This window comes from Nannospalax galili, unplaced genomic scaffold (genome assembly GCF_000622305.1).
Source record: "Nannospalax galili isolate Female #2095 unplaced genomic scaffold, S.galili_v1.0 scaffold44, whole genome shotgun sequence".
Lineage (NCBI taxonomy): Eukaryota > Metazoa > Chordata > Mammalia > Rodentia > Spalacidae > Nannospalax > Nannospalax galili.
This window is the reverse complement of record NW_008355789.1, coordinates 186,390-209,673: the sequence shown is the minus strand read 5'-3', so window position 1 is coordinate 209,673 and position 23,284 is coordinate 186,390. Positions and strand designations below refer to the sequence as shown.

The following is a 23,284-nucleotide window of genomic DNA, read 5'->3' as shown; positions in this document are numbered from 1 at the left end:
ACCTGATTAAGTCGATCCCTCACAGGCTTGCCCAGTGGCTGGCCTTTTAGTTGATGCCAGTCAACTTACTCTTCATGGTTCCATTTTCCTTTACACTTGAATAAGATCCCATTGTGGACATGTAACCACATTTTCTTTATCCATTTATATGTTGATGGCTATCTAGGCTACTTCCATTTCCTAGCGATTACCAGTAGCAATAAGCATGGGTGTGTAGGGTCTCTATGGTGTCTTAAGAATCCTTTGAGTATATACCCAGGAGTGGTATAGATGGGTCATAAATTAGTTCTGTTTTTAGTTTCCTTTTTAAAAATTTATTTATTTTTACTTTAGATGAATGAGTGTGTAAGTGCACCCATGTCATGCAGTGCCTGTGGAGGCCAGAAGAGGGTGTCAGATCCCTTGCAACTGGAGTCGCAGAAGGCTTTTAGCTGCTGTGTAGGTGCTGGGAACTGCAGGAACAGCCAGTGCTCTTAACCACCGAGTCATCTCTCCAGCCTGTATTTAGATTATTGAGGACTCTATACTGATTTCCATAGTGGCTGCACCAGTTTACATCTCCACCAGCAGTATACAAGGGTTCCTCCTGCCCATATCTTTGTCTGCATTTGTTGTGATTGGTTTACTTGATGATAGCTGTTCTGACTGGGATGAGGTAGACTCTCATTGTAGTTTTAATTTGCATTTCCCTGATGCCTGAAAATGTTAAGTACTCTTTCAAGTATTTATTGGCCATGTGTTTATCTTATTTTAAGAACTGTGTATTCAGTTAATTAGCACATTTATTGAGTTGGATGATTTGATTTTTTTTTTTTCTGGTGCTTAATTTTTGTAGCTCTAATTTCCTGTAATTCATTTGCCAGTTCTTCCTATGCTATTTGGGTCCTTGAAATGAAAGTCCTTGCCTATGCTTATATCTTAAATTGTTTAACCTATGTTTTCCTCTAGCAGTTTCAGAGTTTCAGGACTTGCATTAAGGTCTTTGATCCATTCTGAATTAATTCTTGTGCAAGGTGAGAAATAGTTCATTCTTAACCTGTGTCTGTGGCATTTTTTCTTTTGTAGGTCTTTGTCTCTGCACAAGAAGAGCTGCAGATACTCCAGTAGTTTTTCTATTAGGTGTTATTTTACTTCCAGACTTCTGTGGGTCAAGGAGTGGTTTTAAGACAAGATGTGTTCATTTATAGCCTCAGTCCTTTTATGTAGTATTACTTTACTAAATATTTTAGATGGTGCTCTGTAACTACAAAATACCAGTTTGAAATTAGAGAAATATTCAACTCCTGAAACATATGTCTATGTAAGAATAAAAAAGTGGAAAAAGTTGTTAATGTGGCTAATAAAATTTTTCATATACCTTTCACCTGTGAGTGGTATAGATCCGTACATGTTTAATGAAACCTCCATGTTATTATCTGATATTAAACACAGTATCAAACTCAAGGACACAGGTTAAGGAAAGGCTCTAGGAACCAGAGTGAGGTATTCTCATTTCTGCCTTCAGAATTAGCAAAATTTCCTTCTAAGGGTATTCTGTGGGTTAGTAGTGATTTCTGTGCTAGAGCGTGGTGTGGCTGGCGCGGGGGGGCGGGGGGCACTGTGGCCATGAAGAGCCTAAAAGATGTGCTGAGTGTGTGTGAGAGAGGCTTTTGGGGAAACCTCTGTGTGGATTGCTGGAATATAAACTCCCTGAGGATAGATTGTATTGTTCAGTGTGTTCCTATAGTAATTACTAGATAAATAGTGAGTGAATGAGCATTTTCACTTTTCTGTAAACTTTCTCCATTATTTTATGCACTCTGTGTCATAGTAGAAGGGTCAGTCCTGGCCATTCCCTGTTGAGATCCTTTTCTGTAGTTCATAGCCCTGTTGGATATATCTCACAAAGTCCTACCTGAATGATGAATAAATCAGTGTCCAAAATAGAATTTACTGTCTGCCCAAGCTGAACTGCTTAATAGTCCCATTTCAGCAGATGGCTTTGCCGTCTACTAGGTGGCCCAAAGCCTTGATCCGATTTCCTTATCAATTACCATGTCTTGCCAGTTCCATTGAATTAATGCCAGTCTCCCTGCAAAGGCCATAAACTCTACAAAGGATAGGATTGTTCTTAGCTCTGGAACCCAGTACTAGCCCATAAGTAGGCCTTAAGTGGAGGAATGGAGCAAGTGGTTTGGTTTTGTTGTGTGCTTGCTTTTTTACTTTTTAATCTAATTTTACTTCCTTTCAGTTCACTTTCTGCTTTCCAAACATGTTTTTTTATTTTTTGTGTATGCATATACTGCCTGCATGTGTGTAAGTGCACCCGTGTCATGCATAGAGGTCAGAAGAGGGCGTCAGAGCCCCTAGAACTGTGTTAGGACGGTTATTAGCCACCATGTGGGTGTTGGGAATCAAACCCATTCCTCTATAAGAGCAGTCAGTGCTCTTAACTGCTGAGCCAACTCTTCAGCCTCTTGTTTTAATTCTTAAGTAGATCCCTTTAGATCTTTACATGTAGAACTTTTAGCATGACTTACCTAGTCCTTTGTGGCCTAGTCTTGTGAACTTCTGTTTTTTTCTCTCTCTCTGTCTCTCTGTCTCTGTCTCTCTGTCTCTCTCTCTGTCTCTCTGTCTCTGTCTCTCTCTCTCTGTCTCTCTCTCTCTCTCTCTCTCTCTCATCAAACCATACTGACCACTGTTTTCCTAAAATCTTTGCACCTTTGCATCTAGCACCTTGCACTTACTTTTCCTTTGCCTGAGGCGTCACCCTCATTTGACTCTTGGTTGTCTTAGAGATTTTAACAAAGACATCATTTTCTCTGAGAATTCTTATCTGAACCCACAGAGCTGGCTAGGTGGTCCTCCTTTGTGCTCCTACACCACCTGGGCTTGCTGGTGTTATATACATCTTATTTACTTTCTGATTCTGTCTTCCCTGATTCCCTGTAACCTTCCTGAGAACAAAGAATTTTTCACTGTCCACATTTTTCTTCCTCATGCTGGCACACTGGGTGTTAGTGCACCTTGAAATAATGAATAAAGCAAATGAAGAGAAAGTGTTTAAAGCAAGCCTTCAGCAATAATAACATCTTTGGAACCTCTTTCATTTGCTCTGCACAGCCTTTTATTTATGATAGTTAACAGCAGGGGTTATTGTCTCTAGAAGGAAGTATACCTGAGAAGTAAAGCTGCTATAACAAATGACTGCAAACCTGATGTTTAAACAGTACCATTGGCATGCTGGAGTTCTGTAGATGTCCTATACCCCTTTGCAAGGCCCTGCAGTAGAATCTGTGTCCTTGCCCTTTTCTGCTTCTAGAAGCTGCCTACACTCCTTGACTTATGGCCTCCATCCTTCCTCTTCTAAGACTGCAACACTGTGTTGAGACTTATTCAAATTCTATCACTTTGACCTCTACTGCCTCCTTCCACTTTTAAGAATTGTTGTCACAATTGTGTCCCCTTAGATAAACCAGATAATATCAGATATAATATCAGATGATTAGAAACCTGAATCGCATCTGCAACCATAATCCCCTTACATGGAAGGTAATAAATTTATGGATTCTAGGGCTTAGGACCTAGATATCTTTGAGGGGGTAAGAGGGGCTCTTTCCATAGAAGGTCTGGTGGGAAAGGGAGAATTTGGATAAGCTTTACAAGACAGGAAGTTCCTTAGACTGAGTTCAGTAAGAGAATGTTTCAGAAGGAGAGGATAATCCCAGCAGCAAACCAAGTGGGAGTCAAGGCAAGTGTTTGGGACAGCAAGTAGTCCTAAGGAACTGGGGTGGGTGGTTACACTAGGGACAGGATAAATGGTAGAAAGGTAGGTAATAGGAGAAAAACTGGATTACTAACCTGGGCCCATACCCAAAGGCCTTAAGTGATAGGTGAAGCTTGTGGTTTATTGTCTTTGAAAAAGGTTTTGAGAAAAAATGTCGTGCTTTGATATTTGTAGAAAAACCAGTTTTATAATAATAGGTAGAATGGATATATGCTAGAAGCTTATTGTTAAATAAGCTAGAAGTTCTGTCAAAAGATAATAAATAGGGGCTGGAGAGATGGCTTAGTGGTTTAGAGCACTGGCTGCTCTTTAGAGGACCTGGGTTCAGTTCATAGCACCCACATGGCAGCTAACTACCATCCTTAACTCCAGTTCCAGGGGATCTTCTGACCTCCATGGGCATTGCATGACGCAGATGTACTTACATACATGCAGGCAATACACTTATAAAGTAAAAAAAAATTTTTTTTTTAAAGATAATAAATAAGCCGGGCTTGGTGGCACATGCCTTTAATCCCAGCACTCTGGAGGCAGAGGCAGGCGGATCTCTGTGAGTTCAAGGCCAACCTGGTCTACATAGTGAGTTCCAGGACAGCTGGGGCTACAGGGAGACCCTGTCTCAAAAAGACCCCCCAAAAAGATAATAAATAGCACCAGGCATGGTGGGGCACCCAGGAGGTAGCATCGGGAAGACTGTAAGTTCCTGGGCTATACTGAAAGATCTCATTTAAAAAAAAAAAACAAACCAGAACTAAGCTAATATCAGTGAGAACAGAAAAGAGGGAACAAATTAAGGGAATTTTATGGATTGTTGGAAGCAACCCAATGCTGATTAGTAGAAATTTAGAGGGGAGAGTGAACAATTAATTGGAAGACTATGAGATATCAAACAATATCAAAGGAATTATTGAACCTCCAGGTTTTGGGAAGAGGGATAATCATAAGAGCACTGGAGATTTGGGGGAGCAGAGCAGGAACAGAGGAGCATTCTCTCCAGGGAGTGCTGCCAGGATGAATTAGCATCAAAACGGTCAAGTTCAAGCTTTACTGTATTCAAGATCCAACTGGGGAGAAAGTACAGTTGGTCCAATGTAAGGCATGCATCTATCAGTGAACCAGTCACTGCAGCATGGAAGATGGAATACGAAGATGAGCCATCTGACCACCTTTAAGGGAAGTGAAGGGATGGCTGGCTTTACCCTCACCTGTGCTATGGGTAGAAGAGAGATTGCATCCCCAAAGGAAAACTGCTAACTAGATAAGAGCAAGGAGGAAAAGAAAGATACAAAGATTTATAGTGCTGGAGGATCTTGGCATCACTGAGATAAAACAGAAGAGAAAGAGGTTAAAGTCTGAGATAGAGACCTAGAGACCCTGAACTCAACCCTGAACATGGTTGAGATGCCATCAGAATATAGTTTTCATGGATAATAGCAACAGGAGGTTTGGGCCTTGAGATCAGAATAAAGGACTGGGTTTAGAAGTCATTTGCTTAGAGGTTAAGATAAAGGCCGTGGGGAAAGAAAAGATCCCCAAATCCTTGCAGCCGTTGTGCTCTGCCGCTAGCCTACAGTCTTTCCTTTCTGGTCTGATTTCTGTTCTTACATGAAGTGTTATTTTGTTTTGTGCTGAACTCTTGGATTTAGACTTGATGTTTCCTCTGGTTAAATGTAGGGTGACATTGTTTTCTACTTGTGACCTTTCAATATTCTAGCATCTTAGAATCTGCCATACACAACCTGTTTGTGTAGCTGCTTGTGATCCTTGGCAAAGTGAGTCCTGGTTTTGAGGGGGTGAATTTGAGGTTAATGATTAATGTAGTGGCAACAGCCCCAAGTGGAAATGCTGAGGAAGTAGCTGGCCAAGATGGACACTTGTGGAAGGTAAAGGGTAAAGATGGAGTCAGGATGTCTTCTCTGTAGGGTTGGTAGCTTATGTGATACTGACTCTGCGTCCTTGGAGTATAAGAATGGAGCCGTGAGAGTTAAGACTGAGCCTTCAGAAAACCTTATTTTAGCAAGTGGGAGAAAGTGGGCCAAAGTCAGAGCTAAAAGACATGGTTAAAGCAGTGCTAAGGGGGCTGGAGAGATGGCTTAGCGGTTAAGAGCACTGACTGCTCTTGCAGAGGACCCAGGTTCGATTCCCAGCACCCACATGGCAGCTACGAACCTCCTTAAATCTAGTTCCAGGGGAATCCGAAGCCCTCCTCTGACCTCCGCGGCATTGCATGACACGGGTGAACCCACATACATTCAGGCAATACACTCATACACATAAAATAAAAATAATAAATAAAATATTTTTTTAAAAAGCAGTGATAGGAATACAGGTGTGTCCATGGCTAAAAGAGGAAGCTTCAGGAGAAGGGTATCTATGGCAAGAAAAGTCAGAAAGAATGAACTGGGAAGAAGACCCTTTCAGTGCTTATTAATGATTTTTGTAAGTTTTGGTAAATGATGTTGTAAAAGCCACATTTCAGGGAGGCGGAAGAAAATAGATGGTGAGGAAATAAGAGCCAATTCGACCGACACATGATTATTAAGCACTCACAGTGATGTGGCTGTGGCCATGCTGTCTTGACCGTATCTGACTGATCTTTAAAGAGTTTCAAGCCAAATTGAGATAGTAAGGACTCCATTAAAATGTTCATTGTAGTAAATTCAAAAGATGTGGCAAGGCAGACCATGTCTGCTATATTTAGTGGGCAATACCAGGACACCCTTTTCAAAGTTTAAAGAAGATATTTTAGTTTGGAATTTTATTTCTCTGAGCCTAGCTGTTCTCTCTCTCTCTGTCTCTGTCTCTGTCTCTGTCTCTGTCTCTGTCTCTCTCTCTCTCTCTCTCTCTCTCTCTCTCTCTCTCTTTTGATTGATTTTTATGTGTATGAGTGTATTGTCTGCATGTATGTAAGTGCACTCGTGTCATGCAATGCCTTTGGGGATTCGAACCTGGGACTTCTACAAGAACAATCAGTGTTCTTCACTGCTGAACCATCTTTCAGCCCCCTCAGTTATTAGTCATTAAGGATAAATTTGGAGCACACGCTAACTGGCTGGTGAGTAGAGGGCTCTCCACAGGCTGCTGTATAGTGCCTTGTTCCTTCGTGGGGGTTATGCTAACTTGGAATGCTTTATTTTTAAGGAGAGAATTAGTCGCTCTGTTAAGTCCTGCCACTAGATAAAACTGGTCTCACAGTGGTTCTCCATCTTCTGAGTAGTACACTGCATGCCTTTCTGTGTGATGCAGTGCTTTCCTCTCAAAGTAGTTGTGTTCTTGTCCTCAAGCCTCATGATGTTTTTGCAGATATTTGCCCAGAACCATACAGCTTAGTTGGTTCTCAAACTAGTGCTTCTAAACTGCAGAAATTGAGTACTGTGCTGAGGTATGGGCTCATTGGTAGAGTGCTTGCCTCGTGTGAATTCTAAAAGAAAGGAGAGGTGAGGTGAAGGGAGAGGGAGTGGACGGGAGAAAAAAGAAAAGAAAAGGCACAGAGTGCTCTCAGAAGTCAGGAGACTGGATAGTGCTGCACTAACTAGCACGCTATCTAAAATTTCTCTTCGGTGGCTCTCAGTTCCTCAGTTCCTCTCATCTACACAACTGAACTTTCTGAATTGTCTACCTCTGAAGCTTTGGAATATATCCATATTCTTGCACAAGCAGAAAAGCCTTCCGACTCCAGAATCTTTTTCTGTGGTTGAAACTAATGACCTAGAATATTTTCCTTTGACAACCTTGCTTCAGATACAGTGTCTTATAGTAAAGAGAGTAAGTGTGAGAGCTACTGTGAAATTGTAGGAGTCTAGGGAATCAGGGTGTTGAGGTGCACTGACAGACCACTGAAGTAAAGCTCAGATAGCTGGGCTCTTGTCCCAGTATTAACTCATCAGGGGACCTTGAATCATCAATGTATTCTGTAGATTAGATTTCTCATTACAAATTTACAGCATTGAACTAACATCTCTGGTTCTCAGCCATGCCATTCGAGAATCGAATCATAGAGTAATCATCTGCTTTTAGACTTCCTATCTCAGGATCCAGACAGGTCAGAGTGATGTTTCTGCCCATTGCCTAGAGTATTTACTGCTAAATGGCTGGATTGTCTGGTATGTCTAAGCAGAGCACAGACTGTGACTTCTGACCAAGAGAAACGATTGCTGCATCAGCTCCGAGAAATTACCAGGGTTATGAAAGAAGGAAAGTTCATTGACAGATCCACTCCAGAGAAAGAAGCCGAGGAAGCCCCTTACATGGAGGACTGGGAAGGTAAACAGTGCCTTATTTCTTTTCCTTAACTGTCATCCCAAAAGAGATCGTCCCAGTTTTAAAAAATCAGTTTTGTACTACTGATCAGTTTTGAGTATGAAAGATCTATATACCTACCTATAAAATATTTACCTATTTTATATGTACAGTTGGAGATAGTTGTGTAATCACATTACAGTCTCGTTATAGGACATTTCTGTCACCCTAGAAAGTCCTGTCCTTCCACTTCCACCAACAGCTGAACTGCTTTCTGTCCTTATAATATTGTATGTAGATGGCTCAGAGTGCTTTTGAGATTCATGTATATTGTTGAGTATACCAGAAGTCCTTTTTTAAATTGCTGAAGTATTGTATAAATATATCATAATTTGCTCATCTCTTCACTAGTTAGTAACACTGGGCTGTTTCTAGCTTGGAACTGTTAGAAATAAAGCTGCTGTGAAAATTCATACACGAGGCTTTGTTTGGATATATATTCTCTTTTGGTATATGCTTAGGAGTGAAATTTCTGGGGTTTATAGTAAATATATCTTTAACTTTATTAGACACCGTTAACTTGCATTTCAAAGTCACTGTGCCATTTTCCCACCAGTACATTAGAATTACAGTTATTCCGTAGTCTTGCTAATGCATCCATCTTTAAAATTTTAGCCATTCTAATGAGTTTATTGTAGTGCCTCAATTGTGTCTTTAATTTACATTTTTCCAATGACCAATACTGTTGGAGATTTTTCATGTGCTTATTTGCAAACTGTGTATCTTTGTTGAAGAGTCTGTACAAATTATCATTTTTTGATAATTGGGTTGAATGTATTTTAAGTTGCAAGATATTTATTGTATGGGTTTTAAATTTTGTTTTAATTTAACTTGTTTTTTGAAACAAGGTTTTGCCATAAGGTATCGTAGGTTGACCTGGAACTCACTATATAGCACCTAGAGTAGCCTCAAATGCACGTGCCTTCTGCCCTAGCCTCTCTAGTACTGGCATTATAGGCATATAGAATTTTCAATATATCCTGAATGCAAGTCCTTTACTAGTTAGGTATTTTACATGTATTTTCTCATAATCTATAGCTTGCCTTTTTTATTTTCATGGCAACATCTTTCCAAGAGAAGTTTTTAATTTTGATAAAGTCAGATTTATCTGTTTTTTTTCCTTTAAAAATTTGTTTTTGTTCATTTCTATTTATGTGTGTCTGACTACTTGTCTGTGTGTATACCATACACATGTAGTGCCCACAGAGTACAGAAGAAGGGGTCACATGCTCTACCACTCAGCTACATTCTAAGTGCCTACATTTACATAGTGATATTTTTAGCCTTTATAGTGAGTGTTCTAGTTGCCTTCAATTGCTGTGACAAAACATTCTGACCAATACTAACTTTGGGGAGGAAAGGGTTTATTTGATTTATATCTCCCAGGTCGCAGTTCATCACTGAGGGAGCCCAAGGTAGGAACTCAGGGCAGGAACCTGGAGGCAGGAGCGGGAGCACAGGCCATGGAGGAACACTGCTTACTATGATAGTAATTTTGTAAGATATTAATTTTTTGCTAAGTATCATTTAAACATGGTATTAAATTTCTAGCCATGTTATCAATAATTATTTTACACTGTTTCCCTTTTTCTTTTCCCTCTACCTCCTCCCTTCCTCTTTTCCTCCTTCCCTTTTCACTTTGTAAGATTTTTATTTGTATATGTTTGTGTCTGTGCATGTATGCCACATGTGTGGAGGTGCCCGTGGAGGAGCAGAATAGTGTTAGATCCCCTGGAGCTGGAGTTACAGACAGTTGTGAGCTGCCCATGTGGGCGCTGGGAGCCATACTCCAGCCCTTCGGAAGGGCAGCAAGCACTCTTAACTGCTAAGCCATTTCCTCCTCCCATTCCCCTTCCTCCCCTTCCTCCTCTTCCTGCTCCTTCTCCTCTCCTCTCACCCTCTGCTCCCTACTCCCCCATTTTTTGAGACAGGATCTCACTATAGCCTAGGTTGGCCTCAAACTCATAATCCTCCTGTCTTTGCCTCCTGAGTGCTGGGATTCAGACATATGCTGCTATATGTAACTTACCACTCCCGTCCCCTCTTCTGGGATGAACATACAGCCTCACTGCATGCTTTACCACTGAGCTTTACCAGCACACCTTTTTGGGTTTTTTTGTTTGAGACAGGGGCTTAAGTTGCCCAGGCTGACCTTGAAATTGTTTGTGATCCTTGTGCCTCAGCCTCCCAGGTAGCTAGGATTACAGGCTGTGCCACCAGGTCTGATATCACTTTCTTATATCCAGCTTTACATTTGTTGGATTTTACTTTGATTAATTTTTGTATCTGTTAAGGGTGTATCCTGCTGTTTTTGATCACATGTTAAATGATTGTCCCCAAAGTGACACAGTTGGGATGTGGCCCTTTAGGAAGTGAGGCCTCACAGAAAGTCCTCAGGTCATTGCACAGGTGCCCTCAAAAGGGACTGTGGCACCCTGGTTTCTTCTTCTTCACTTGGTGGCCTGTGTAAGCAGTTTTACTTTGCCACTTGCTCCTGTCACGATGTGCTGTTCTTACCAGAGGCCCAAAGCAATGGGCTGTCCAGTCTTGGACTGGCACTTCCAAGACCTTGACCCATAATTTAACTTTCTCTTTATCAGCCAATTATCTCCAGTATTTCATTACAGTGATAGACAGCTGACATGTGGACTTTAGTATTTTATATCCCATATAGAGTGGTGTAAGTTCAGAATACTTGTTGTAGTTTTAATCTTGCTGCATAGAGAATTCACGATCATGCCATTTTTCCTCAAAATCTGAAAATATTGCTTCATTCTCTACTTTCACCTGATTGAAAACAAGAAATCTTATTCTAGTCTGACTCCTTTTTTAAGTAAGTAGCCAGTTTTTAGTTAGCTAGTTTGTTTTCCGTCTGGAAATTTATTTTCATCTTACACTTTAAAAAATCTCAGTTTGGTCACAGTCATTAGCATATGTCTGTGCATATGAATGCGTTTTATACTACTTTAGTGATTAGTGAGCACTTTACATCTGAAAACGTAAAGCTGTCTTCAGCTAATGGGTATTTTCTTTTCTAATTTTGGATTGGTGCTTTCATTTGTTCTACTTTGCTTTCTCATTCTAGTAATTCTAGATGGGATAGATTGGATTAGTTTTCCATGTTCCTTGTCTTCCTTGACTCAAAATTTCCATTTCTTTGTCATTTGTATCTTTGTTATGGGAAAATTCTTCGATGTGGACTTTTAATACACTGGTTTGTTTTCACCGTGTCCATTTTAATGTTTTTTTTTTTTTCTTCTTGAGTATACATTTTTCCTTTTGAATTCATACCTTTCTTTTTCTAATTCTGTTTTTTGTGTGAACATTACTGAACATATGAGTTGTGTTAAGTCCTGTTTCCTGTGCTGTTTATTAATGGCTTCTGTATAATTACTTAGTTTGCTTCTCATGTTTTGAACTGCTGTGTATTTTATAGAAGCAGTGAATTTTTGTTGTTTGGTTATTTTTTTAATGATGTTTTAAAGTGTGTAGTAAAGTAGGTTGATGTGAGCTTCTTCAGCATTCAGGTGGGTCCTTACTGACAGGTTTTTATTTAATATCAATTTTATCCAAGTACAGATCCTTCTCTTTTAGTTTCCATTTATGGGACATCTTTCCATCTTTACTCCTTCAATCAATGCATGTCCTCAGAGTTGAAGCAGGCATCTTAAAGCAGCATATAGTTGGGTCTTTTTTATTTTTAAATCTATTCAGCAACTCTGTTGATTAGAAAACTTAGCCCATTTATATTCAATGTAATAGATATGTAAGGACTTATGTCATTAAAATTTTATTGCATTTGTTTATTCATATATTGTGTTTGTGTGTGTCTGTGTGTGTGTGTATACTCACATTTGGAGGTCAGAAGACAACTTGTGGGAGTTGGTTCTTTCTTAGCACTATGTAGGTCTTGGTGACTGAACTCAGGTTGTCAGGCTTGGTGGCAAGCACCTTTACCCTCTGAGGCATCTTGCTGGTCCCTACTGTCATTTTGATAGTTGTTTCTGGTTGTTTCATAGATCCTTTATTCCTTTTTTCTCTTGCTGGCTTCCTTTGTGGTTAGAATTTTTGTTGCTGTTGGTTTTTCTTTGCTTGTTTTGTTTCCCTAGTGGTATACTTTGATTCCTTACTTTTCACCATTTGTGTCATAAGAAGGTTTGGTTTGTGGTTACCATGCAGTGCTGAGGACTGGGAGCCTTAATAACATGGTTCTGATGTTAAAATTCACATTTTTATGTTGTGTATTCATTAACAAATTATTGTTACTTTTTTTTTTATAACTTTAATAGTAAAGGCATATGAGTTACATACTATCAATACAATCAGTACTGGGGATCAAATCCTGCACACATAGCCCTTAGAGTATTTTGACTGTGTACCTGGAATTACTTTTATTAGTGAGTTGTGGTTTTTAAATACACTTATTTGTGTATGTTGTATATGTGCACATGCATGCATACATGACATGGCATATGCATGGAGGACAAAGGACAGCTTGAAGTTGTCACTTCTCTCCTTCCACTGTGTGGAAGAGATTGAACTCAGACCATCAGACTCGGTGACAAGGGTATTTATCCCTGACCCATCTCTCTGGACCTAAAAGTGTTTTATGCTTTTATAATATTTTCATGTAGCATCTTTTTCTTTCAGTTTAAAAAATACCTTTTAATATTTCTTGAAGATGTATCTTGTAAATCTTGTAGTGAATGATCAGATTTTGGCTGGAAATCTTTTTCTTTCATTTCTGAAGTATACCTTTGTCAAGTACAGTGTTCTTGGTTAGCAGGGTTTTTGTTTTTTTTTTTTTTTTCCCTGTTAATACTTTGAAATATTTTTTCTTCTCTCTTAGCTTATAAGACTTATGCCAGAAAAAAAAAATCTGCTGCTGGCCTAACTGGAGACCCTTTATGAGTTATTTCTTTCACTGCTTTCAGGATTCCTCTGTCTGATTTTTCTGACAGTCTGATTACATATGCTGGTGTACTCTTACTTTGACTGAATGTGATAGGAACTCTGATCTTTTTGTACATGGACATTTATAGCTTCCCCAGACATGGGGATTTTTCTGTTATTTCTGTAAGTTTTCTACTCCTTCGTCTCTTCTATTCTTCTTGAATTCCTATAATTCAAATCCTTGCTCTTTAAAAAAAAAAATTGTATGTGTAGTATGTATGTTTGTAAGAGATGTATATGTATGTTTGTAAGAGATGTATATGTATGTTTGTAAGAGACGTATGAGTGTGTGGATTTGTGTGTATGTGTGTGTGCACATGAAGGCCAGAGGAGGACATCAGGTGTCCTGCTCTGTCACTCTTTATCTTATTCCCATGAGACAGAGTCTCTCACTGAACTTGAAAAGCTCAGCTGGTAGCCAGCAAGACCCAACATTCACTGTCTCTACCTCCACGCCTGGCTTTTGGCATGGGTTCTAGTGGTTTGAACTCAGGCCCTCATGCTTGCACAGCATTTACCCATTGAACCATCTTCCTAGCCCAAAGGATTGCTCTTTTGATGTTGCTCCATAAAAGTGAGAGGTTGTCTTCCACTCCCTTTTTTTCATAGATCTCCAGTTTCTGGGGTCTGCTAATATTTCTTTATTTTGTTTATTTGGGAGTGATGCATCACTTATTCTTGATCCTTGCATTTGTTGTGTATTGGTGTATCTTCAGATTTGAAGACAAGGACTCATTTCAGTCTTTGTATTGTTTGGAAAATCCTTCACTAGTTGACCCATCCAGAGATCCTGGACATGCCACAGCCAGGCTTGATGTTGGAGTTCTCAGGCAAGTTGGCCTGATGTGCTGAGTATGTGAGGTTGGGTCTGAAGCCTGGGTCTACTGGGGTAAAACTGTTTTTTGAATCCACAGACACCTGGAGTTTGTGTTTGCAGGTAGCTTGCCTAAAGCCTAGATCCCTACAGGGGCTTCCTTAGGGTTGGAATGGGCCCTAAGACTGAGTCTTCAGAGCCTAGAATGGGCTAGTCCCACTGGAATGGGCCTAAAACCTGAGTCTACAAGATCTGGCGTGGTGCTGGGGCACTCTTGGAGTCTAGTCTGCAAGGAAAAGCCCGAAGGTAGGCTCATAAGGACTGGGGTGGATCCCAGGACTGTGGGGGCTTGCCTAGAATTTGGGTCCATAGCAGTGATCTTGAAGCTTGTTGCTGTGGAGGCAAGGCCCAGTACTAATAGTTATTGAAATGGGTTTGGATCCTGAATCTGCTGGACTGTGGAGATGCAGAGATTTGCCTAGGGGGTAGGGATTCAGGACTGTACCAGCAGTGGGTAGGCCTAGAGCCTGTGTCTGCCAACAACTTGGTTCCTGATTCCAGGGGTGCCATTCTGGTTCTCAGCAGCCATGTTGCTAACTGGTTCAGGGTGGGTCTGGAACCCGAGACAGGAGGGGCTGGCTTGGTGCTAGATGGCCCTGCCTGGAGTTTGTATCTGGGGGGGGGGGGGCAGTGTCAAAACTGCTAGGTGTAGGTTTGATAATTAGGGTCATAGGACTGCCCTGAGACTTTGTACTAGAGTAGGCTCGAAGCCCAGGGCCATGGAGACCAGTCTAATCCTCAGGATAGGCTGAATCCTGGAGCTGCTGGATTGCCTTCCCTCCTAAACCAAAGTCAGTAGCCATGGAAATGCAAATAAATGTAAGCTTTGCTCTTGGTTAGGATGAAAGCAAACAAATGGACTTCTCTTGAGCATTCATTGGTTGAGATCTAAATAGAAAGTAAGTTGCCTCATACCCTGCCCTTGATAAAGGAGTTGTGAAGGCCTTGGGCAACTTTCTTAGTCCATTTTCTGTTGCCATAACTGAATAACATAGATCAGGTCATTTGTAAAGGATGGAGGTTTATTTAGTTCATGGTTCTGAAATCTTGAGAGCATGGCTTCAGCATTCACTTGACACCTAGTCAGGGCCTTCTTGCTGGGTCAGGCATGGCAGAGGGCATCACATAAGATAGCAAGCTTGATGTCTTGGGTTTTTCTTTTTACAAAGTCACTGATGTCACTATGTAGAACCTCCCCTCAGACTTCATTTCCTCCCAAAGACTTTCACTCCAAATACCATCAGCATATGACTGAGGATTGAGCTTCAACAAGAATTCTGGAAGGGACAAATGCCCAGACCATAGTGGTGGCTACACTCTAGTTTTACCTAGCACTGGCCACAGATAATCCTGGGAGTAAAGACTACATTGGCAGTGCTGGTGAGGGTTTAATAAGGGGCAGTTTTTACATCACTAACTAGCATTGAAATTCGTTATTAGTCTTCTGGAAAGTAATTTTGCAAAATATAATGTATTTTGAAATGTCCATTCTCTTTGGCCTACTTTTCATATTTATAGAAGTCTATCTTAAGGAATTAGGGAAGATGACCTGGATTTATATTCAGAGTGCTTTGCTGCAACATTGATTATAATAGGGGAAGCTGGAAAGAATCTGAGTGTTTTACAAAGAGCAGTAAATCATGTCAATTATACAGCTATATGATGGGATACTTTACAACCAACTGTCAAATGTCTAATGACATGGAGAGATGCTGCTGATAGAATATTCAGTGACAGAGAGCATAGTACAACATTTCACATTCAGTATGATCCCTCGCTATTAAAAAGAGAAGAAAAATGTATGTTTACATATATTAAAAAAAAATAGAGGTAAACAATCTTACCTGTGGTGGGATTCTGGGTGACTTTTTTTTAAAATTATTTTTATTTTATGTGTATGAGTGTATTGCGTGCATGTGTGTAAGTGCACCTGTGTCATGCAGTGCCCATGGAGGTCAGAAGAGGGTGTCCGATTCCCCTGGAACTGGAGTTACAGATGGTTGTTAGCCTCCATGTGGGTGCTGGGAACTGAACCCAGGTCCTCTGCAAGCAGCCAGTGCTCTTAACCACTGAGCCATCTCTCCAGCCTGTTTTCTTTTTAAAATTTGTCTGTATTTAAAATTAGGAGGAAAAATATAACAAATTAAAGGCTATCCTACCAAAAAAAAAAAAATTCTGCTGTGAATCTGTATGAATTTATAAGCAGAAGAAAACCCAAAATAATAAATGTTGTAAACATTTTAAATGTCTCCGGTTACCTCACATTGTACCAAAAAAGATTGCCATTTTTCACAATCGCTATGTAAAAAATGGTGTGTGTCTGTATTTTCCAGTTATCATAATGTGGAAATAGATTTTGATTCTCCAGCCTTAAATACTGAGGGGTGGGCATGGCCGCTGTTGCCAGGACTGACATATGAGCTCCAGCACGGCCCATCTGCTGCTCAATCCTGGCTTGGCTGACAGGTTCCTTTCATTTCATTCCTCCTCTGCCAACGTGTTCTCTTCTCTCATTCTCATAGCTGGGATTCAGCACCAATGTTACTCATTTTGCTTACTGGTTTTCCTTTGTTCCATTTTGTGAAGATGAAGATGCCAACAATAGGAATTGTCTTCTGAAAATGCAACACTTGTCCTCTGGGATCCCGGGCATGTCTTACTTACGTGCCATCTCTGACACTTGCAAACTACTTCAGTTGTTTCATTAAGTAGAAAGCATCATGGTTTATTTTTCAAAGGGCTTAGTTAACATTCCTTTTTCCATCTTCACTCCCACCACAAGATTTGGAAATGGTTCCAAATAGAAATTGTGAACATTAGCCTTAAGCTCTCTCCATCTGGTACTTAGTGGTTTTTTTTTAAATTCTGAAGGCTCATGTTGTTTGTTTAATCTTCATCAATACTGCAGAAACATGTGGGGTGAGACTTAACTCTACCCTAAGCATCTTACTTAAGAAGAGATTTTCCTCTGCATTGGTTTGCATTTCAGAGGGCATTGGAATAGTCAACAGACTGCTAGGAATTTGCTCAAGTGAAACTTTAGAACTATTAAAAATCATCTTAGAGCTTGGATCTATTTAGGATAGGTTGGCTATTGCAGAAATCCTCTCTGAGCTTGACACTTTCTATGTTTTTGTAAGACTGTGCCACTTTTCTCTCTAGGTTACCCTGAAGAGACTTATCCAATTTATGACCTTTCAGACTGTATCAAGCATAGGCAAGAAACAATCCTGGTAGATTACCCTGATCCAGAGGAGCCCTCTGCTGAAGAGATAGCGGAAAGTCTGGGAGTGATGCAAGAGGAAGCAGACCATTTGAGCTGGGAAGGTCTGCCCACTGACCCTGGAGCCCGGGAAGAGGATTCTGTCACCTCATGTGATCCAAAGCCAGAAACATGTTCCTGCTGTTTTCATGAAGAGGATCCTGCTGTCCTGGCAGAAAATGCTGGTTTCAGTGCAGATGGCTATAGTGAGCAAGAGGAAGTGACCAAAGAAGACTGGCTCCAAGACTTTGGAGATGAAGGGCTGCGGGAGAGCACTGATAGTGCAAATGCAGGGGGCACACTGAGGAAGCGCAGCCCCCAGGGTGTAGAGTGAAAGCAGCATTTGCTGAGGTTTCCATTACTCTGTTCTCAAGGTGTCCTGATTGCATCCTTGGCCCTGTGTCCTGTACTTCCTTCTCTGTGTTCAACTGTCATAGCTCTTGGGCCACTACCATGGATATTGTGTCCTTCCTGGTGCTCACACACCTGTCACCTTGTAATTGTGTGAACACAGGACAGCTTCACTCTCTTCCTGCCTTTCCTCCATCAGAGAACTCGGCCCATTCAGTAATTATATTTGGTTGATTCTACTTACTGGTACCACAGGGGCAAAGGTCTGACCCTAACAGATAATTTACCTGTGAATGGTCATCAGTTTAAAAGATGTTGAGGACTTAAGGCTATAAGAGTCAAGATTTCAGGCTCTAAAATGCCTTATTTGGGGCCAGCACAACAGGGAGGCTGCAGGTTGACTGCAGAGAATCAGTGGAGCAAGGCCTGGGGAAGAGACTGTGCTCCACACTGAGTGTTTGGGTCCTCTGAGAAAGCAGGGGAGCTAAATTAGGACGAAGATTTTTTTTTTTTTAGTTATTTTTGTTTCATGTGTATGAATGTATCGCCTGCATGTATGTGAGTGCACCGTGTTGTACAATGCCGCAGAGGTCAGAAGAGGGCTTCTGATTCTTCTGGAACTGGAGTTAAAGATGGTTCGTAGCCGCCATGTGGATGCTGGGAATCAAACCCAGGTCCTCAGCAAAACAGTCAGTGCTTTTAACCACTGAGCCATCTCTCCAGCCCCAGGACGAAGATTTTGACCAGAGTTAAAGGCCTATTCTTACTTGCTGTCAGTCTGTCATCCTGAGTCAAGGCTGGCACTTGTGAATTCTAAGAAGGATGAGGCAATTCAGTTACATGTTAAGACCTGGCAGTTTAAAGAGGACGTGTCGGAGGACATTCCCAGTCATGAAATGGGAAAGACTCAAACAGTAAGAAATGATGTGAAGCTAGGTACAGCTTTTAGAGTTTCACTGTGCTGGGCCTGAATATGACACCAGAAGATGCTGTAGACACTCGTAAGTGTACAGCTACTATAAGACATTACTTGTTAATTGAACTATAGTCATTGAAGATTGAATAAAACAATACACCGCATTCTCTCAATTTCTGTGTAGAATGTAAAAAGTGCAGTCCGATGCCGGGTGTGGTGGCGCAGGCCTTTAATCCCAGCAGTCAGGAGGCGGAGGCAGGCGGATCTCTGAGTTCAAGGCCAGCCTGGTCTACATAGCGAGTTCCAGGACAGCTGGGGCTATAGAGAGACCCTGTCTCAAAAAGACAAAAAAAAAAAAAAAAAAAATGCAGTCAAACATGTACTGAAGATGGTCTAGGTGTAATGTAACGCTAAATGTAAAAGCACTGTCGGCACTCTCTTCTATTTTCATAGATTATTTTCTGTACGATTCCTCTCATTTGCTGAGAAGTTGATTTAGGATAGCCCTGGGTTACTGGCTCTATTTCCCCCTTAGGATATGATTAGATAAGAACTTGTTTCCTTTTTCAGTCATTCAATAGACAACAATAGACAACTTTCCAGCAGTACTAAGAATAAAAGACTGAATTTGTACCTTGAAAATTCCAGTAATGTGGGGCCCTAACAGATCAAATGCTCTGTAGACTAAGAAGACTCAAGACTGCGAGTTCTTTAGACAGAGAAAACTGGGTCATGGTCTTTCCTTGACACTAGCTGCAGGATCTTGGGTCAGTCTTGGGCAGTCTGAGTCAGCATCTGTAAAGTAAGTCTAGTAAAAGCCCAGGTCTCCTTGGGTTGTAAGTTGTAAATCACGTTGTCCATGCATATAAAACAGCTTTACTTCTAGCTCGTGCATGATAACCGTCACCAAGTGGTAGCTGTTTTATTAGACAATGGTTTGCTATAATTGCAATGTGGAGTCCAAACTCTAGGAGCACCAGAGGATCTTTCTCAAAGTACTTTTAAGAAATTTCAGGGGGAACACCTTGTGGCATGCTAAAAGCTTATCCAAGTGGCCAAGAAAGACATTTTTTGGCAGGAAGAGGTTAGCAAAAACAGTGGGGTGTGAGAGCACACATATGCGTTCCGGAATTTTGAAGAGGCTTCTATGAAAAGTGTTATATAGCCAACTCTTTATTAGTGTTTGGGGAAAATTAGTTTTTGGAATCAGTACTCACCAGAAGTACCAACCCTCATGGATCTTAATGCCCTAATCTTACTTTGCACATAGATTAGGAATATATTATGTTTGTATATACCAGAAATTGTACCTTTCAGTCATTTAGAATACAATTTTTTAAAAAATTATCCTTTGGATATGACAATTTTTACCAATCTAGGGTGACCAGCATCACGGGACTGGTTTTTGTTACCATGACCTTCATTTCTTGTATTAAGGGCTGCAGACTTCATCAGTGCCTTGGTGTTAGGTCTGCAGTGACCTCTGCGGCACTGTGGCATAGCTGGCTCAAGAAACTACTGCATCATCTAGGGCCATGCTTGGTAAATCAGGTAAGTAATCAGTCAGCAGAATCGCTTACTGGATTGTAACAGGACACAGGACAGCATCTCCTTAGCTCCAGAGGCTGGGTCCAAGATGTATATTGTAGACTTAGCCTTTAGAAATAATGGCTTGTGAGAACCATGTTCTTTGTGCTTTCTGCAGCTTAAGTGATAAAATAAGAGTCAGAACTGGGACACTTAAAGGAACTTCAGTAATGACTATGCCATGTGTATAAGTTAATTTTCTCATCACTGTGACAAAATACCTAACAAAGGCAGTGTAAGGCAGAGAGGGTTTATTTTGGCTTAGTTTGAGGATACAGTCCATTGTGGCAGGGGAGGCATGGTAGCAGGAGTGTTAGGCAGCTGCTCATCTTGATCCACAGTCAGGAAGCAGGGAGAGATGAATGCAGGCACTCAGCTTGTTTTCCCTCCTTATTCTGTCTGAGACCCAGCCCATGGGGTAGTGTCGCACACATAGGAAGGGTCTCCCTCCTCACCTAAACCGTTCTGGAAACATCCTCTTAGACAGAAGTGTGTTTCCATGGTGATTCTAAATCCCATATGAGTCAAGATTAATCATTCAGCCAAGATAATAGCTATGAACCAGGACCTTCCTGGATCTGTGTTCTTTACCAATTTAAGATTTCTGACTGAACAAACAGAAGCCTCTTTCCCTTTTAGAATGTCCTGTTTGTGGCCTTTCACACAAAGGCAGTGGCTCCAGGAGCAAGGCCATAGTTCAGGTAGGAAATACTCTTGGTCACATCAAAAACATTGTTTTGGGTAAACAAACCCAACTTTTTATACACATTCTTAAATTACCCTTTTATATAGATTATTTGCATTCAAAAAGAAAAAGTGTGTTAGCTACTCAGCAGGAATACAAAAACTAAGAGATACATTCTGTACCCTTAACCAGTAACATGTCTAAAATGTACTTTTGGTTTTCTAATACCAAGAAAACAGGGAAAATTATCTTTTCCTTAGATTCTTTCATTTCTCAGAGTACCAGTTTTCTTATGGATGAACTGGGAATCATGTCCACCTTAAGGACTGCTAGGATTAAATGAGATACTGTTTACAGAATGTCTGTCCCAGAGTGAAGCATAGAGTGGGTGCCTCACACCATCACTGTCTTCAAGTCTTGTATTGCTGGGTTGTTCCACTTGATACCCTCTAAGGTTATCTTGACTGCTAAGAATGATCCAGGGTCATTCTGTCTATCTGTGTGACTTTGTGACTTCCTCCCTCAAGATCAGCTTTGAAATCCCTGCTTCCAGCAGCAACTATAGGCTCCCGTTGTCTTGGCTTCAAATTCAACACAGACTGGAAATGATTCTTGAGCGTGCATAAGTCCTGTTTAGACAGTTAAGGCTTTGAACAGGGCCAGGAGTCAGATGGCTGGGCTTTCTCTACCCTTTTCAGCCCTGTAGCCCAGTTCTGTTCCTAAGCGCCATGCCTACAAGGAATACTTGGGAACTGCCAGCCAGCTCTTTCAGGTGGCCCAGATGACCCTGAAGTGGACTGCTCTACCTGAAGTATCTTCTAACCTCACATATTCCCACCTTTGTGGATATGGCTTTGATAGTCCTTAAACTTGAATGACCCAGGTCGAGAAAGAGGACAGTGCTGATCTGCATGTCACTGGTTACTCAGCTCTTTTTGTGGCTATTACCCACCTAACCATTTGAGGCTCCTAGGAATGAATGTTACAGAAAACATTTTTAGGAGAGATGTTTTATCCTCTTTATGAAAAACAAAGACACGGCAGTGAAACAGTTCAAGTTTAATTTGTTGATATATGTCTGTACTTAGACAAACACTAAATTCTACAACATACATAATGTCATTATGGGAAAATACCAAGTTTGTCATTGCACATACCAATAAATAAATAATTTGCTTCAGAATACCAAAAAGTTTATTCAAAAAGTCACTTAATAAAAGCACAGTTTTGTAAGTTTGTCTAAAACTTGAGATAATTTTGAACAAAAATAAAATGTCTGACCACTCCAAAATAGGAAAAGACAATCTTGTGCAAATAGACATACACGCCTAGGCATTGTGAAAACTGGCTAAATATGTGTTCCCAGCAAGAGAAATGTTACTCATCTGACCAAGCCCCCTGTCTCCAAATGCAGGATCAAAGAGGCCGGTGTTGGGTTCCCCTTCTAATTACTCTGAGGTGCCCTCTAGAAAACTCTAGACTTCAGCCTCACCTCCAGCTCTACCTGGACCTTGACAGGGGAGGGAGGGACAAGAGAACAGGAGAGGGGTGCGATGTCTTTCTTAGGAAAGAAAGAAGGCACAGTAATGAGCTAGGAAGGGGGTGATGAAAGCAAGGACCCGCTTTCTTTCACCCTGACTCCTGCAGCAAGCTTTGACAGTTAAAAAACAAACAAAAAAAACAGATGTAGATTATGTGGTTTGCTCACATGCATATAGCTGCTCTAAGTGTGGTAGTATTCTTCTAAAGACCACCTTGTCTCTCTACTTGGCTGGAAAACTTAAAACTCAAACTTATCCCAGTACTTCTCAAGATCTTGAGATGACAGAAAATCGCAAACTGAAGGTACATAAGGATAGGGGCCATAAACTGAAACACGAGTCCATCCAGTAGCCTGCTCCTAGAGGCTACAGCAGGTCTCCAAGCCAGGGCCCAGGGCAGTGTAAGGACCCAGTCATGGTGCTCGACGCCAAAGAAAGCATGCTTGCTCTAATGGCACCTGATACCGTCAGACCCCATAGGGATATCACAGCTGGGCAGGGAATACAGAGAAGCCAAGGCCAGGGTTACTGAGTAAGGGGGAACCAAGCTGTCCACCAAGGAGATGCAAGTTATGCTTGCATAGCAGAGCCACAGACGCTGCTTCTCCCTGTATCTGCAGACCATATATGAGTGAAGCATGGATCTTTTCCTTTCAAGTCACTCCTGCTGCTTGTTAAACTTAGAACTACCTCTAAATACAGTTCAGTGGTAAGTATCCTGCCATTTCAAGAATGAAGAAAGCCCCCTGCCTCTACAATTCTGTCACGTTATCTGTCACTGAAGGAGGTAGGCTCCAAGACTTCTCTTCTAGTCTGTCATCACACTCTTTCGTTCCCAATACCTGTCTTCACACAGGCCTGCACCTTATGTGCTTCCCCTTAGCATCATGGCTGTTAAGGCATCATCACTAGAGTATGTGCACACCCAGATAAAAGGATGCATGTGACACACCACTTTCTTCAGGTGGTACCAAGTAAGAGCTGAGACTAAACTTGCTTGAATAGTTTCCTCCTGCTCAGAACCTTGGGAGAAAGAGCTGGTGAGTCCCC

At 41.1% G+C, this 23,284-nt stretch overlaps 1 protein-coding gene across 1 annotated transcript in view; it reads left to right on the top strand.

Moving 5' to 3' along the window:
- Ric3 (RIC3 acetylcholine receptor chaperone) overlaps nt 1-18,585 on the top strand; it is a 45,978-nt gene extending 27,393 nt beyond the window's left edge. Inside the window, exons 5-6 of the mRNA XM_008853432.2 lie at nt 7,884-8,029; nt 17,055-18,585. Coding sequence (XP_008851654.1) covers nt 7,884-8,029; nt 17,055-17,488 — 580 coding nt within the window. The 3' untranslated portion in view covers nt 17,489-18,585. The remainder of the gene's footprint in view (nt 1-7,883; nt 8,030-17,054) is intronic.
- The last annotated feature ends 4,699 nt before the right edge of the window (nt 18,586-23,284 follow it).